Below are 18121 nucleotides of genomic sequence, written 5' to 3' on the forward strand. Positions count from 1 at the left end.
ACAGGGCTTTCTTGTCGCATGCGTGGTGCGCCAGTTTATCAACAAATTACCGCTGTGAGCTTAACTGAGTCGCAGCGCCAACAAAAAACAAAAATTTTCATGGTTTATGCAACCTGGCGCATAAAAACGTACTTTCGCTCAAATTATCAAAGCTTGAATAGATATTAGCAGCGAATCCAGCTTTCACGAATGGTGAGGTCCGAAGTCGCGTTCATTTCATTCGGTAGCTCTCGGCGCGTGCGACAGCGTTGCGTAGGCGTTTGGCTAAGTGTGAATGAATGTATTAAAATCGCGCATATTTTCCTATGATTAAGATAGATAGCAAAAGCAGAAAGACACTACGGTAAACTATTTACCCCCCCCCCCCCCTGATCCCTATGACATGTGTGCGGAAAGAGCAACTGAAATCGGTAGCGGTCGTGCTTACAATCCTGTGCATGAAATGTGTTCAATGGGAACTAGAGCAAGCTCAGCGCAAGGAGGTGATCGAAAACACGCGCTTCGTCGGGACAACCTTCAGTCTGCAGCTCGCCTATCAAGTTACTATACCACTGATTCAAATCAATAAATCCACATTCCTGCGCCTAAAATTATCATAGATGCTAGCGCACGTAAAAGACGGCAACAAACGACACGCCAGCGCAGAAATCTGCTCAGAAGTGCCGGTTTTCATTCCGTACGCTACCTGGCCGACTACTCCGCAGGAAAAATCCTTGCTGTTTGCAATACTATTCCAGAATTTCCCTGAGCAGCGCCGCCGCACCAGCGGCTCGGTGGAGCAGCGTCTCCGCTGCGGTGCCAGCGTTTAGAATTCTGAGCCAGCAGAGTATCATCATTGAAAAACGTAGCGCGAAAAACGAGACACAGAAAAGGTGAAGACAGGACACCAGCGCTAATCATCAATATCAATATCATCATGGTGGACACAAACAACGAGACAGACGCGCACTGCCTCGCCGCACTTACTCACATCCAAATGAACGGAAAAAAAAACTCGGAGATGTCACGTTAACGACTAACTTCGTGCAAGATAACCGCAGTACTGTCTGGTAGAGAGAAAATGTGAGTAGTGAGGCACAGCACACACCTTCATACGTTATGATGAAGCACTACAACGACAGAAGCGAAGACGTAAACATGCATTCTACGCGCGGCGCCGGCGCGACCCGCAGTCCATCGGTCCGCGCGCGCCGATAGATGGCGACCGGTGTCGAGAGTAGGGGCGCGCCAGCAGCCTGCGTGTGAGGGTAAAAGAATCTGGTCTATACTCATTTAATGTGGCTCTTAGCTGAGGGGGCGCTGGCTCTTAGGGAAGCGTTCTTGTTTGGTCGGTCGTTATTAATGCGCTAGAATCAGAAGCCCCACCGTGAAGAAAAGGTGTCCAGCGTCCGGCGGCGTAGTGTTGTGTACACTTGCCACCTGCCGCGGTTGGCAAGTGACAGAGTGGAAAGAGGTTAGTCCTTCTCTCTCTTTGTAGGGGAGAGAAGGGAGAAGCCGTAAGGTGGTTGCCCAGGCAAAAATCGTCCGAAAAAATGACTCTAAAACTGTTAATGACTAATAATGACCACGAACGCATCAGCAAAAATGAAAATGGCTGTGAATGACTCAGCAACGTGCAGAGCACAGTTCGTGATGAAATAACCTTTGATAAGCAAAGCAGTGCATGGCAAAGTATATAAGAAAATATGAAGAGAAGATAAGAAGCAAAAGAGAAGCACTTAAAAGAAATTAGAAGACCTAATGCTAACGCATTATCATTGCATAATGATAATTAAGCGACTCCGTAATTTTATTGTTTTCGTTTTTTTTTGCACCTCCTATGCACGCTCAGTGCGCCGTCGTCGCTCAATGGTTAGGAGGATGAAATGCTTCTAATGAACGCTTCTTCACAGAGTAGGGGGCAGGCATTAGAAGACGCCTCGTATGACCTGGTGCAATGCATGTGGATGTTCGGGGGCTGTCCTGGTAATGTCCTCAAAGCGCTGCACCCTGTTCTGCGATGCGCCTTCTTGTTCATACTCTTTAATAACGGTTGACAAGGGTAAATTGAGGATTGGCTTAAGTATGTACGAAATGACGCCCAAATGAATGTTTCTGAGAAATCGCAGACCACAGTTTCTCTCGCTTCCGGGGGAGTGTGGCCTGCGCTTTGCCTTGTTCGCCGGGCAACTTTTTCTCCGACTCAGCTCGTGCCGCGTCGTCTCGATGTTGGGACACGGTTGGCGGAGCTCGAACCCGTGCGCTAGCCGCCGCGGGTTCTCCTTTTTCGTGACCACTTCTGCGACGCCTTGAGCGCGAGACGCGGCCGGAATATTGATCAGCTCATTGCGGGCCTGCCTGCGTGCCGGTAGCTGCTCCGCTCCAGCGACCTGTGTCTCGTTCTGCCTCGGTGCCCCGTGTTCGCAGTTCGTACCCGGGTCAGCGTCCCGAAAGAGCCTAATGAGCTGACGTGACGTCTCGCGTTGCAGGTCATCGGCTATGGTCATCGGCTATGGCCACCAGGGACGGCGGTGTAGACCCTCCGAATCAGTTCATATTTGACTACACCGTTTTGAACTCTTGAGGACTTTATTTCTTCCCCGTATACGTACCGTGATTTCCGACACGGTGGCGCAGTGGTTATGGTGCTCGGCTGCTGACCCCAAAGACACGGGTTCGATCCCGGCCGCAGCGGTCGCATTTAGATGGAAGCGGAGTGCTGGGCGACCGTGTACTGTGCGATATGAGTGCACATTAAAGAATCCCGGAGCTCTGCACTACGGCGTCCCTCATAGCCTGAGTCGCTTTAGAACGTTAAGCCCCATAAAACCAAACCCATAAATCCAAAGGCACGGTGATTGTCTACGCAATAAGAAACAGTGGTCTTGGCGCTTTTCACAACGCAGACGGCACTATGGAATACCGTTTTATTCCAAGAAATGCCGATTTATATGTACAGTCTTTGTCAAAAGTATCCAGGCTGCATGGTTTTGCGTCTCAGTAGTATATTTAAACTACTATTCCAGCCCTCAAGATCTAAATCTCTGTGTGTAAGGAGAACCCCTGTCCTCACCTTAAAAGAACCTTTCCACCTTAAGGAAAGCCGTAAAGGCTCTACTATACAAATGAGAAGCAAACCATGCTGCCTGGCTACTTTTGAGAAGGACTGTACCTCCTGGAGGCATTGTGAGTGGTTACGGCGTGTGTAGGTTTGATACGCCCCACCAAACAGGGAACTGACTCTAGGACCAGTCTTGAGGGACACAAGTGAAATGTTTTGCACAACTCCTGCCTTGCCGCCGAGTGTCAGTTTCGCGAAAGAACGTGGCGTCAAATGGTAAAACTGGGCAGCAATAGCCCGCTCGGGCATGCAGTTTCGCCTCTTGTTTAGTCGTCGTGTGCGGAAAATGACGCGTCCGGCTTTCAACCGGCAGTTCCGTGCTTTGAGTTCCCCGTTAGGGCGGGATATCTTTTCTCGGTATCGCTATCGAGGCTGCAGCGGACATCCACCAGTAGAGAGCGAAATATTTGCCCCAAAACACTAAGGATCAGTGCAATTGGCTTTAAGCGAAGCTCTGTCCTGTCAACTTCGTTCCTTCTTGTGCTGTCATTCTGCGCTTACAACTCTAGTAATGCACTTACTAGCCCTAAAAACATTCTCGCAACTAGGCGTCAAATATCACTCGATCATTGGCGCTGTTTCGAGCAGACTATAGATGTGATGCAATCTAACCTTTAGAACCGAACAGGAGGTGTATTTCCGTTCTGTACTCCGAGGCTTCTGTTATTCCCTGAACGTAGACAGACGGTGCAGAGGGCACTAGAACGTTCGCTTGCGTGCAGGGTCTAGAGCATACGCGGGACAAGAGTGAGGCGCTGGCCGGAAAGGTACAAAGTGGCAAAGTGGCAGCAGCCGAATGGACCGCGCATTGTGCCCGATATACGAGCGTCCGAGTGAGCCGTCAATTGTACTGGCACGTGACAGTGTCCCTCGGACCTTTCGACGCCGCGTAGCCTCCAGTTCAACACGGGCCGTGGCTTGACCTCAGGAGGGCTCTTAGTGAGTCGCTGTTATTTCCGCTGCTTTCCTGCATTCATTTACGCCTGTTTCGAATATTGCCTTATCGTGTTGCCCGCATCTGGAGGGTGCTGCGTGTGTTACTTTATCTTTCGCATGACATTCATCGGCATGATCAGCCAACATTAGGTCCACTGCAGGGCTAAACCCTGCCGTAGTGATTTCCAGCCGCCGCTGTTTCGTGCCATTTACGGCCACCTTAGCCCAGCAAAACATGATAACAGCACTGGAGCTTCTGCCGTGGCCTGTGCTATACTCTTCGCTTCCCGTGGTGTTCCGTCTTTCACACAAAGATGCCACCGGTAGTCTCTTTTGTAAGCAGCGTGCCCTGGTTATATTCTGTTTCTTCCGATTAATGCCACCGCGGTGGCTCAGTGGTTGTTGTGCTCATTTGCTGACCCGAAAGACATGGTATCGATCCTGGCCACGGTGGTCGTATTTCGATGGAAGCGAAATGCTAGAGGCCCGTGTACTGTGCGATGTCAGTGCTCGTTAAAGAACTCTGGGTGGTCGAAATTGTTCGGAGCTCTCCGCTACGGCTTTCCTCATAGCCTGAGTCGCTTTGGGAGGTTAAACCCCATAAAATGAAATATTCCGCTTAACTTCTGCAAGGACATAATCAACTCGTGTTTGGTCCTGTTCGACACTGCCGTTTTCCTGTCTGGGAAGGTTACACATACGCATTGTTCTTTTTGAGTCTCTTCACGGACCTCTCATTTCTAACTTTACTGCAAGCCAGTGTTCGGCCGCATATATGTTTGCCAGCATAAAGGTGATTGGTTTAACATTACAGGCGAGGTGAGAGGTGAGAGCAGAGTGTATCAGGGAATGGACGAGAGTTTATGGCATTCTAGCTTAGCCGACATAACACCAAATGGTAGTGAGAGGGCGGTAAGATCCTTGGCAACACACAACAAAGTGGACAAGGGAGAGTGCTTAGCCAATAGGAGGTTACCTCAGGTGCTTAGTCAGTGTTTCGACAAGAGGCCTTGTCTTGTCGAAACGCTCGCTCCCCCCTTCCTTGTTAATTTTGTTTTCTATAGGCAGGACATGTTGTACCAGGGGGATAAAATCAATCATCCCTTTCGGTGACGGAATGTATTCAGCGGGCAGGCAAACGTGCCAGAGGACGGCGGAAATTCAGGCGTGCAGATGAGATTGGGCAAGTTTGCGGTGATAGGGTGGCCACAGTTAGCGAAAGGAGGGGTCACCCAGAGGCCATTGGGAGATCCCTTTGTTCTGCAGAGCGCGAAGTTGAAATAATGATGATGATGGCGCTTTATGTTTTAGGAAAGACGCAAAGGGCTCGTAATAATGATTAAGGTCACTATCCTGAGGTTCTTCACAAATTTTCGTCTCGCCTCCCCTCCCGAGCGCAGTCCCCAAGCGGCCCACGAGCAGCGGAGGTCTCAGCTCGGCGCGCAGCGAACGCAGCGACTCGTCCGCCAGCCTATGCGGCGACGCACCGACCTCGCCCAACGGTCCCGGCTCGGCCTCGGGCTCGGAAGCCGCGAGCCAAGCCAAGCCGGCCGAAGCGAGAAGCTCGGTCGTCTGCAACGGCGCCACGCTCAACGGGCCCTCGAGGGTGAACGGGAACGACGCTGACCACGGCGTCGGCCAGTCCAGGGGTGCCTCGTCGTCGTCTTCGGCTGCCAAGGGCCCCGCCAAGAAGACCTTCGGCAGGGCGGTCGGAAAGCAGCAGCCGTCGGTCACCAAGCTGCCGGCCTCGCATGCAGGTAGTGAAAGCCGGTAGACGGCGCTAGACTGCGCTAGAACTAGTAGCCACCGGACGCGCGAGATGTGAACTTTTGCAGCGGAAGCTGTTATAGCTCCTGTTTAGCCATAAGGCCCTGCATTCTACAGGGGAATCTGCAGCGTCAACTGTAACCACTTAATCACTTAGTGAATTAGTTTAATTCGACTTAATGAATACAACTTAATTTAACTGAATTGAAATAATTTCTCACCTCAGAGTTCAATCGAATATACCATCTGACAATTCAGTTGCCACCTTCCAACCTAGCTGTGACAGGTGGCGGTCACCACTTGCCTCAGTAGGCTGGTGGCAGTGTGGAGGGAGATAAATCCCGGCCCGTCTCCACTGCAGAGGGTGTGTGTGGGAGGCGACTGTTCACCTCGTGGTTCGGGAAGTTATAGCGAGAGTGGAGGAACTCGCACCCGGAAGATGGCTGCCGTGGGAAGCACCGAGAAGGTGGCTGTAGTCGGATACAAGTGAAGGAAAATGCGGTTTGTCCCCTTCAAAGGGCCCCCTTCCAGCCAATGGCCTCTGCCGATCCTCGTGAACCTGCTAGTGGGACAATACAGGGAGTGGTGGCACAATACAGGGAGTGCTGGGACAATACAGGGAGTGGTGGGACAATACAGAGAGGGTACTATCCTGGACAGTGCAGGAAGGGGACTGTCCTCTTTCATTTGCCACTCCCTGCATTGTCAGGCTAGCAGGTTCACGAGGATCGGCCGATGCCATTGGCTGGAAGGGGGCCCTTTGACAGGGGAAAAGCCACTTTTCCCTTGGCTTGTATCCAACTATAGCACGGAAGGTGGAAGTAATGATGAGCCCGGAAGGTTGCGCAACCTGAGGGTGGTTCTACAGCAGAGTGCAACTCTTTACAGCTGAACCACAGCTAAAACAGCTTTAGCTAATTCATGCGCTAAGCTGGTAAGCATAGCTGTACAAATATTTTAGCTTAGCGAAATGAAACTCATTTTCCTTTTTTTATTTTTTCCACAAATTGAGGAAGGTTTCAAATCAAAGTTAGGAGGCGAATTGTTTTCAGTTCGTTCCTTTTTCCATGCAATGATATCAAATATAGGATGTGTGACGTGTTAGGCTTTATGTCTAACGACTAGTGTCAGTCGCTGGCTCCGGTATCAAAGCCAGGGCGGAGCAGTGGGGAAGAGGCTTAAGTGTGAATAATAAAAAAAAAGTCGTTAAAGTATGTCGCACAAGGAATGTTCGCTAGAACTGTGAACTCCCGCCTATTTGATGGTACTTTTGCAAGCCCAAGTTTGTCAGGAACAATGTGGTCCTTCCGGACGATACCGCCTTGCGGCATTAGGCACCTTTAGCATACCGTGTACCGTGTTACCGTCACCAGTACCGGAGTGCCGGGAGCCCGCGCGCAGCCAATGCGCATGCGCAAATCACCTTGACAGCGTGAGATGGCGCCACGTACCCGGCAGCTACGCGCGCGCCTGCAGCATCGGGACCAATCAGCACGTGCTCACCAGCGGTGGGCGAGCTCCCGTTACTCCGGTAACGGTAACGCGGTACACGCTACACAGTATGCTAAATATGTCTATTAAAACGCGCATCTGAAAACTTTTCTCAAAGCAGGGGACAGTTTTTGTGCCTGACTGTTTCTACGGGAAAGTGTTCCTGCAACAGCCGGGATGCCAGCTTCGAGCCGTTGGACATTGACCTTTGTTTATCTCGCCTTGCAGTATCAGATAGTTTTCGTTTGCGTTTCGGGATAACGCGTATGCGACGGTAAATAGACGCGTGGAAACAACGATAATTAGTGCCAGGAATCCCTGCCTCGCGACGCTTAGCGGTCAGTCCGCTGCTTCACCTTCAGGAAGGTGACGTCGGTTGCGTCACGATGCATTAGCTGTGAGCACTAATTCTGTCTGAACGCCAACATTCTACCGCATATTAATCATCAAACTGCCGCTGCTTTGATATGTACAGCAGCGTGTAATGAAGTTGACGAAGGCTTGTCAGCTGCGACTGCAGTTTTATGCACCACAGGTCCTTCCTCCTCCTCCTAAAACTTCCTCCTCAGAACTATTTAGGCCTACAACCAGTACCCGTAGGATAAAAAAAAATGCAGCTTGTATTAATGGCCAGCATCATTGATTTCGTCTTCCTTCTTCATGCCTTAAGAAAAAAAAAACGCAAATCTTAGACTAAAACAGCTAATTCTCAGTTTCATGTTAGACTGAACTTCGTAAGAGCCCGATAACCTCAGTGACGACGATGATGTCGCCGAAAAAAAAATCACTAGAAACGAAATGCCGTAAACAGAATCTTGATAAAATGAGTGTTCCATGCAAACACCACTCGAGAGTGGCGAATACATGCTGTTCTACTTCCCAGACGGAAGGAACCGGGGCGGACAAAGATTGAAAACCTTGTGCACTTCGCGAAATGTTCGCTGCATAATATACAGGGTAGTTTTGTTTTTTTGTTAACCGTTTACAGATATTTAAAAAGAAGGCGCTGATAGTATCATGAATTCCGCCATCAGGGATGTATATTCGTGTCGGCGGCCACAAGATAAGGAAATAGCGGTCAAATTTAATAATTTAATTAGCCAAATTTCGTTAATTATTTTTTCAACTCTTCACTTTACGCTGCATATTGCAATCGCAATTTCGGAGACTGTAATGATTTAAAGCCAATACAATTTGCAGCATGTCCTTAAGTGCAACAGGTATTAAGATATCTGTGGTTGAATTTTCAGCCTTTTCGGATCCGATTCGGCAACTGAACGCTCAGAGTGCGCCGGAAATCCCGCCCACGATACTACGTAAGAGATTGACGAAATGATGACGGCAACCTGTGGCACGAAGGCTACAGCTGCGACTGCGGCAGGCAGGCGCTTGAGAAGAGCGATAGCCTTTCAACAGCTACAGAATTTCAGGACCTATAGCGTCGCCGGTAGCGCTTCGCTGTTTCGCAAGAATATTCATCTTGTACAAATATTCGCACAAGTAGCGAACAATCAGACAAACATTCGATTCATATTCGACCCGTCTCTTTCACCGTGCGAATCTTACTCGGCTCGGTTTTGAACACTACTCGTATTCCACCCGGTAGACAAGCTTCCCCATTCGTATTGCATTGATCGGTTTCGAAAGAAGTTCTATTCGCCCACCCCTAAAATGGGTGCACGGTAGAGATGACTCACGAGACACGCTGTCACAGGCACGCCACTGTGGGACAGTTTGGCCGCGTGGGCTCGGAAGAACGCTCGAGTATATTTCTGTGGTTGTGAGTTCACCTCTGGTATACTTTTCATATTATTACTTAAGAAGGGGCAAACCTTAAAGTTAGCGTAAGTGGCGACACTAAACTGAAGGAAGCCGTTGTGCTCCAGGTGATGATGTAAACCTTCGACCGTGTGCACTCGGAAAGAAAAAAAAATTAATTTGTCCTTGAACTCCAGAAGTCCAGTGTGGTCGTACAAAGCGTGATAGTGAAGGTTGTGACGAAAGGGTAAACGCGGGAACTGGGCGGTCGCCTGAACAACGCATTGCGTGAAAGAGGTGAATGGAGTGAAAAGGTCGTGTGGGGGGAGAGAGAAAACTCACGAACGTGACCTAGGGCGTGGGAAGGCAGTCCCAAATCATTTGTGCTTGCAGCCGCGGCGTCCCCCCCTCCCCACGCGCACGCACGCGCGCGCGCACGCATGGAGACGCTCCTTTGGGACTGCAGAAAAGTAAGTGGGGCGGGCACAGTGCGTCAAAGTTTCTATTTTTACCTTAGCCTGGCAGCGAAACAAATATGGCCACCGTAGCGTCGTTTTTCTCGTCAATGGTGATTTTGCCTGATATGCGCAGCAGCGCAAGTTAAAGATTTTTTTCCTTTGCAACTACAACAACCTGTAATGATCGTTTGCAAAGAGAATCCGCTCGGATAAATGAGATGATTACGTACAGCCCCCGTCAAAAGTATAGAGCCCAAGGGGTTTGCTTATGGGGCCTGCAGCGCGTCTAGTTAAGGATCCTAAGCGACCGTAATCTGTCGAACAATAAATAGCGTCGATTCCTCAATCCTGCCAAGCTTTGGACTGCTACATATGCTACGGAGCCGTGCAGAACAGTTTAGAAGCAAACCCGTTGGGCTGTATACTTTTGACGGGGACTGTAGATATAATGTGACTGACGGGAACATTTTAAAGGCATTTATGAGCTGCATCTCAGCAGGCTGGCGGACACGGAGTAGTATTCGCCACAGCCTAAACACAAGCAACCTTAGCTCGACCTCGTCCATAAGTGTTGACGCGTCGGAGCAAGTACTCCGCGGTTTGTCTCTGTGATGTTATCGACCAGGACGCGTGTTTTTCCGGCGCTCACTTTCGGCGATATACTTCGCCTGGCGCAACATCCGGCGACCCGCCTCGCCGCGACGAATGGAAGTCGCGTGCTCCGAGCGCGACACGCCCGGCACGTTTTGCTATAGCGCCCTCCGAGTCAACATTCTGCCTCGAAACTGGCGTCGCTTCGCCTCTCAAGCTGTGTCGAGCGAATGTCGTTCCCGTTGACGTAGTCAAAGCAGTTTGTATAGAAGTTGAGATGTAGTTCCGAAAGCGGAATATACATTGTAGCGACCGGCGTTCCAGAATCGTCATTAGGAAAGAAGTTTGCTTCAGACCGTTTCGCTATTAACTCCGCCCGTTCGGTGCCTGTGACCGCTACGGAGCGTCAAATCTGAATAGCCAGAGTGTGCGTTCGCCGTCAAGGTTTTCGGACGTCCCGTTCGGCTCCTTCAGTCAATGACTGCACACAGTAAGTGACATCTGTCAAAGTGATGTTCCCATTACACGATTATGTTTTAACTACTGCGTTCACAGTTTTCATGGTTGTTTCTTTGTTCTTCAGTCATGCTGCTGAACAGCAGACGTCTGACCAGCATTTAAACTTCCGTTACTAGCCAGTAGCGAGAACCGTTCGTGCTTCCCCTGTGTTGTGCCAGTCGCGTTGTCTAAAACAAATACGGTTGTCGCGCCGCGAACTGAGATATGCTGCTTCTTCTTTCACCGCTGTTGCAGGATCTTCGGAAACCGTCCGCTCCGGTCTTCCCCGCTCCTCTCCGTCTACCGAGACGCTCAACAGGTCCGCAACGCGCAGGCCCAATGCGGGCAGCGGCCACCCACGACCTGTGAGCAGTGGCCACGAACTCGCGTCCCACGTCACACCCGAGAAGTTCCCGGGACCCAAGACGCAGGACTCCAAGCCCGTCCCTAACGGAACCCACGCCGCGGAGGACAAGAAGCAGCAGCAGCACCCAGAATCGGACATGAATTCTGTGCAGCCAAACAACGTGGGAAGTGGAATCCCCAAACCCACGGCCGCTGTAAAGGGAACCACGAAGCAGTCCAGGGAGGACCTGACCTCCATCGGCTCTGCGCAGCCCGAGAAGATAAAGAACGAGGTTAAACAGAACGGTAGCGTGCCTTGCAGTCCCTCGGACGAGCACAATGCCACTGCTAAGCAGCCAGATGCCAGTGACGCTGATGCAAAGAAAACCCCCGTTGCTGAAGACTCGGGCTCCAAGAAGCAGCAGCAGGACCAGACGTCCGCTAACGACGCCAGCGTTGGCGTCCGAACGGAGACGCTGCCAAAAAGTGAGCGTTCCAAGAAGGCGCAGGCTCAGAGCGTGAGCATAGCCATGGTGTCCCCCATCATGAGCAGTCAGCATTCCTTCAGCAAGGACTCGGTGACGACGTCTTCGACGGAATCTTCCCTGTCCACCGTGGTTTCCGTGAAGGAGGAGAAACCGTCGCTGATCGCGGCGGCAAATCAGAACCAGAGCCAACAGAACCAGGACAATCGTAGCAACCAGGCTAACCTCGTCAACGGGACGGACGCGGGGCAGGACCGCCCGGACAACTGTGCTCAGCAAGGCCACAACAGCGCCCTCGATAGCAGTCAGGTGCAAGTCAGCGCGAATGGTGAATTGCCGGCCGGCACGAACGGTCTCGTGGGCGGCGTCGAGTCTACAGTGAAGTCCGTGCCTGCAGAGACCAAGCCGGTGCCGAGGGCCAACTCCGTGGACTCTTTTTCCGGCAAGGACGGGGAGGAAATGGAAGAGGCCCTCGCCAACATCCCTCCCATGCAGCCGCTCGCCAGGGCCTCCCCTTACGGAAGTGGCTACTCCCGTGGACTCGCCGGTCACCGGGCGGCGAGGCTACCCGCGTGTCTGCGTCTCCAGGTGATTACTGAGATCTTCGTGCTTGCAGAAGTGGGGCTGTAGATGTGGATTAGTTTAATGTTAATGTTAATTACTACGTTGTTAATTTGTACGTTGAGAGTCCGGTTCATCCAAAGGACTCTGCGTCTCGCTTCGTACGAGCATGTCAAAATCTTAGCATTGTTTCGGCGCCTTTTGATTCTTTGATTAGCGCAAGAAAGCTCACCATGTATGTATAACTGTAATGATCACAAGTACGGTCTGAGCCCCGGGTAATTCTCACTCGCCTAATTTACGAGATGACCTGTTGCATGGTATAGGTAGGTACCCCTGTCGCCTGTAATATGCTTTGGGCCAAGTGGCCATCTGAAATGAATTAAGCGAGGCAATGTGCAGGCCTGCCGAGAGAAGTAGGTTGTCTCAGAACAAGCTGGCCTGGCTGACTGGCGGCGACATCACTCGTTGGGTTGCCCTGTGAAAATGAATTAATGAATGAATTAATGAATGAAAACAAGAAGTGGTTCGGGTTTAACGTAATTAAACTAAGTAGGCGAGCAAAAGCTTGTGTTCATTCATTAATTGCAGGGGACACTTAAGCCCCACCGTAAAGGTATGACGCGATAGCTTCATTAGGTTAATGCCCGTACATCCGAAATTGGTCATTCTTACATTCGCCACCGCAGTGGCTCAGCGGTTAAGGCGCTCGGCTGCTGACCCGAAAGACGTGGGTTCGATCCCGGCCGCCGTGGTCGAATTTCTTTTGGGGCGAAATTCTAGAGGACCGTGTGCTGTGCGATGTCAGTGCGCGTTAGAGATCCCCAGCTGGTCGAAGTTATGCGGAGCCCTTCACTACGGCGTCCCTCATCGCCTGGGTGGCTTTGGGACGCTAAACCCCCGTAAACCATAAACCATCTGCCTGTATTTCATAGATGGCGGCGAGTCCTCATATACCACTACCAGCGCAGTGGCGCAGCGGTTAAACGATGACCCACTGTATTGGCAGGTGGCTGTTTCTGTCACAGCCACTGGTGCGACCTACGTTGCTCTTCCCCAGCAACCTATCTCGACCAATCAATAACTGCCACTTGCCAACTGCATCCCATTGGCTACAGCTTGCGCGACGCTCAGCCGAACTAGTCCATGCTAACCCGAGGAACTCACTTAAGCTCGGGTTAGTTCGGAGCACAGTTCAAGATTCTTGCTCGAGTTGGTACATCTGGAGCAGTGCTTTCGCACTAAAGCAAGGCATTCTGTGAGGAAGTGTGCTGCACCCTCGTGAAATTTCTGCGATGCGGCTTTACGATACTCACTATGCTTCACAATGAATACGCATGCCTCTGCCTGGTTAATCAATAGGGAAAACAACAACTACATCGTTCAGGTCTTTGAATCCGCCTGAAGTCACTTTTGCTCCTCTCAGTTTATCCGTGCCTCTTCTGTTTTCACGTGAGCACGAGGTCGACCCTACAGTCCGGGCGGCGGGCACGGAATTTCGGAGTTTCAGTGAAGGTCAGCTACTAAAAGCGTTTGTGTACCTACGTTCCGACGCATGATGAAGAAAAGCAGGTGGTCGAAGTTTATGGAGGCCCTCCGTTACCCCCTGGGTAGCGGACGTAGCCTTGCTTGACCATGTGAAACACCGCGTTGATAGTAAACCATCCCCTCTTCTGCTCGCTTCCAGGCGGACGTGCAGCGTGTGGCAAAGAACATGCTGGCTGCCTCTCAGGACATCGCCCGCCTGTACGGCGCCCAGAGACCCACCGCCTCGGTGGCCTTGCAACACCCCTACCCCCACCACCACCAGCCCCTACAGCAGCATCAGCAGCAGCAGCACGCCGACTACGCCGAGCTGTCGGCCGGCTACGTCAGCGACGGCGACGTGCTGCGAGGGCCGCGCGCCTGCAGCGCCGCCGAGGAGTCGAGCGGATACGTCAGCGAGGGGGGACTGGCCTCCCTCTACGCCGTCTCCTCGCCCAGGCGCCCCGCCCGCTACGCCATCCGGGACCCCAAGCTCATCAACGTCCTCCAGGACGACAGGTGGGTTCGCTTCCTTTCCCGCCTTTGTTTTTTTAACTTTGCGCCAGTAATACTGTAATGCGCTATAGTCGAATACCACTTAAGAACGAAGCGGCTTTTCCCCGTCAAAGGACCCCCCCCCCCCCCAGCCAATGGCGTCGGCCGATTCTCATGACCCTGCTAGTATGACAAAGCAGGGAGCAATGCCACAATGCAGAGAGGGGTCTATCCCGGACTATGGAGGGTGTGGGGTTAAAATAGGGGGGAGATAAACACGTTCTCCCCGCTTAAGCGCGGCTGACACAGTTCAAAGCCGCGCGGACCCCACCCCGTGGTCGCGTACGCTACCGAGCGCACGCCGACCACGGCGGGCCTTGCTCTGCGGGAACAAAGGAACGACACACTGGCTGACACAAACAAGGCATTTATTGCTATAACAACAATAACGCCAGCTAGCAACAAAATGCACTGAGGAATCGAGGGTGTCCGACTCACCAGCACGGCTACGAGCGAACGTTCGCCCACGGTAGGGCAAAGGGATAAACTCCGAGGCCCGACGGGACGGGCTCGGCGGGAGCAAGTTCCGACCAAGAGGCGCCCGCGGCGAAGAGCGGAGTGGCGCGCGGAAACGTCCGCTTGCGTTCCCCGGTGCCCAGCAGAGGAGAGCGAGCCTTCCCCCGCACGCGAGCGGCAAAACACGCCATCCGTGGCGCTGCTGTCGCTGCGACGCGAGCGCCCTCCCCTGTTAGTTAAAGTAACCAAACTGAGAAGAGCGCGTTTCGGGGCACAGCTGGGGTACATTGCGGGAAAGTGAACGCAGGGGACGAAGGCGTCCCCACATCGGAGGGGACTATCTCCTTTCATCTACCACTCCCTGCTTTGTCACACTAGCAGGGTCACGAGAATCGGCCGACGCCATTGGCTGAAGGGGGTCCTTTGACGGGGAAAAGCGGCTTCGTTCTTGAGTTGTATCCGACTATAGTAGCGATATACAATGGAAAAACGGTTGGGAGTCTCAATATCTTTGTCCAGCTAAGAATAGCTACTGAGGTTTCCCAGCCACCTTTAAAGCTTTTACTAGTAGCCATTTCTAAAATTTGTGTAAGCGTTCAAAAGGCAATATTAATGACTGAAGGCGTCTACACCACAGATGACTTTTTACGTGTCCATAATATTAAAAAAAAAAACTTTTCCAATACCTTGTGTTGGCGCATGATGGCCTCAGTTGTCTATGTGCGATAAAACCCGACACAACACAACTGAAAACGGGTTTGCGAAGCGGGAGATCACCAACGTGACAGCTTCGACCAGTTCGTCCACCGTGGAGAAGAAGCGAGAAAACGTGCGAACGAGGCCGCTTGGAGGAACGATTGCTAACTAAAGGCCCCTGTGTTGAGCACATTCCTTCATCTTTTCAAGGCATTGTCGAGCTGCAAGTCTGAATAATTATGCATAGGAGTGCTTGCTTTTGAATCTGACCTAGTAGTATTTCATGACGACCCTGGTGCGGCGGGCACACGATGCTTGAATTCGTCCACGCTTAAAGTGTACCTATGTTGTACTCCAGGGCCTAACCGTCATTTCCGAAGCTCTAAAGTTTGACATGCGGGTAAGCAGACATGGACGAGCGCTTACGCATTTAAGCACCATATAGCCCTCTCCACCAGCCTGTCGTGGATTCTGGGCTAATTGGTGCCTGGACAACACAACGTGAACTGCGCCCCAGAACGACGGACGAGGCAGAGACAGACTGTGGAGTTGTGTGATTTCACTCCTCGTTTTGTGCTTCTTTCCTGAGCAAAATTTCCTCGTTGCTGACCGCTCCAGTTAAGCACATGACAGTAATAATGTGTAGGCAAATGGAGCCAGGGCAGTGTGATCGCTTTAGTAAAATTAGAGCGTCGTTACTTGCCGTTGCACAACCTGAAATTTGATGATAGTGCACAGAACGATGAGGAATTTTCGCCACCATTTTCAACAATTAGGCTCTCAGGCTATTCGCATGCGTCTTATGCCCGACCGTAATGCTCCGCACAAGCCAGCCGTAAGCACCCTGTCAGCAGCTATGGTCTGTTGATGCTTTCTGGCTGGTGCGGTACTCTAACACTATCAAAGAGCTTCGTACTCGTCAGACAGTAGTCGGGCAGCGGTACCAACTCGACTGGAGGGCACAGCCTTCTCTGAAGCGAGATCGGCGCCACTTATCAGGCATATAGCCGAAAAGATCACTGCAGTACTGTTGTCCTGTACAACAAGCACAAAAGCACTGCGAAAGTATCTAGATCTTGGCACTAAAGCACGCTTTCCTGCTGGCAAAAGAATTGAATAAGCCGTATTGCATAAAGGAATTTCAGTTTGCACTCAACTGCCAACTTTTTCTTTGGAGGAGAAATTCCAGAGGCCCGTGTACTGTGCGATGTCAGTGCACGTTAAAGAACCCCAGGTGGTCGAAATTTCCGGAGCCCTCCACTACGGCGTCTCTCATAGCCTTAGTCGCTTTGGGACGTTAAACCCCAATAAACCAAACCAAACCATCAACTGCCAACTTAGCGCTTTCTTCTAATCCTTTTCAAAGAAATTTCAAGTAAGTGCAAGGGTTACATCATGGAAGAAGGGCAACTCGCCGCCCTTTAAGCAGAACCAGCGCATATCGTAAAGGCTGGTCCTGTCCCTGTAAAACACTTGTGATTGAAAAGCGTGAGCGAGGGTGTGGAGGGGAGGCGGGGAAAAGGTTGTCCTGTAAGAAGTATCACAAGTCCCGGAGCACCATCTCTGAAGACAAATGCGAGAACACTAGCGGCGTTCTTTCCACGACAGTTCACGCTGAAGACATGTGGAAGGTTTGAAGGTTTATTAAAACGAAATACAAATGGGTTGTAAGTTTCATAAAAAAATTAGTACAGTAGGAGGTCCCAAAGTGAAAACTGTCTGGGGGACCTCCCATCAGGAATACATAAGGAAAGTGCATAAGTGTGGCAGAGGAGCTGGAATAAAAGTATACAATCAAGTTAAAACCTATTAGTGTAATTTGCGGCAATGAATAAGTTATACAATAGTTAGCGGGCATAATTTAACAAAAAGGCATAAAATAGCAAGACATAAGAGCAATAGAAAGAACACAAAAAGACATCAGATAAAAATGGGCATTGAATAAATGCAGATATAAAACACAGGCGGAGAAAGAAAAAAAAAGAGGTTCCAGATGATTAACAATATGACCGTTTGCTGTCAGAGTGGGGAACAGAAAATAAGATGAAGGCAAACTTAAGCATGGCATGAAGCTGAATGGGTTGATAGGAGATGTTTTTTTAGTAAAGTGTAGAAAGCGGGCTGCGAACGTGCGGATTTGATTGCTAGTGGTAATGAATTCCAGGTTTTGATGGCGGAGAAAAAAGCAGTTTGTTTTCCATAATTTGTGTTCACTTTTGGTAGAAGCATATTGTTTTGTTCAGAGAATCTAGTGTTATTGCTATTAGAAAGGGAAGATGCGGAAAAACAGAGAAGTTGATTGTTATTATTGCGAGCGCGGTAGATTAGAAGACCTAACCTAAGATTAAGGAGGCATTTCAATGGCAGAATGTTTAGGTCAGAGTAAAGAGGTGAAGCAGTGGCTGTGTATGGGCTGAAAGATAAAATTCGAAGCGCTTGATTTTGAAGATGAGAAATACATGACATATGGCATGAATAGGTATTACCCCATGATGATAGGCAATAATTAAGGTGACTGTTAATGAAAGCATAGTACAGGGATAAGAGAACATGGCGTTGAAAGAAAAGTCTAGTTTTTATTAACACCCTTATTCCAAATGAAATTTTTTTACTGATAGATTTGGTGTGTAGATGAAATTTTAGATGACAGTCAAGCGTGATGCCGAGGTTTCCGCCAAAATATGTCTACGGAACTGGCTCTTCTAACCCAAAAAGATTTCATTATCAAAGGATTCGAAGAAAGAAAAATAACATTAGGTGTTTACGTTGACTTTTCAAAGGCTTTCGACAGAATTAATCATCAAACTCTTTTCGCTAAATTAGAGCACTACGGTTTTCGTGGCATTGTCCTTGCTCTCCTAAGATCTTATTTAGAAAACAGAAAACAATGCGTTTCTATC

General features: G+C 50.4%; 1 protein-coding gene across 8 annotated transcripts in view; it reads left to right on the plus strand.

The window, feature by feature from the left end:
* sick (sickie) overlaps positions 1–18121 on the plus strand; it is a 973111-nt gene that overhangs the window by 740233 nt on the left and 214757 nt on the right. For all 8 annotated transcript variants that reach the window (XM_089586320.1, XM_089586325.1, XM_089586322.1 and 5 more), the window contains 3 exons: positions 5437–5793; positions 10855–12017; positions 13678–14033. In XM_089586320.1, the coding sequence (XP_089442446.1) occupies positions 5437–5793; positions 10855–12017; positions 13678–14033 (1876 nt within the window). The remainder of the gene's footprint in view (positions 1–5436; positions 5794–10854; positions 12018–13677; positions 14034–18121) is intronic.

This window comes from Amblyomma mixtum, chromosome 4 (assembly GCF_055824585.1).
Source record: "Amblyomma mixtum isolate Tamu chromosome 4, ASM5582458v1, whole genome shotgun sequence".
NCBI classification, from domain to species: domain Eukaryota; kingdom Metazoa; phylum Arthropoda; class Arachnida; order Ixodida; family Ixodidae; genus Amblyomma; species Amblyomma mixtum.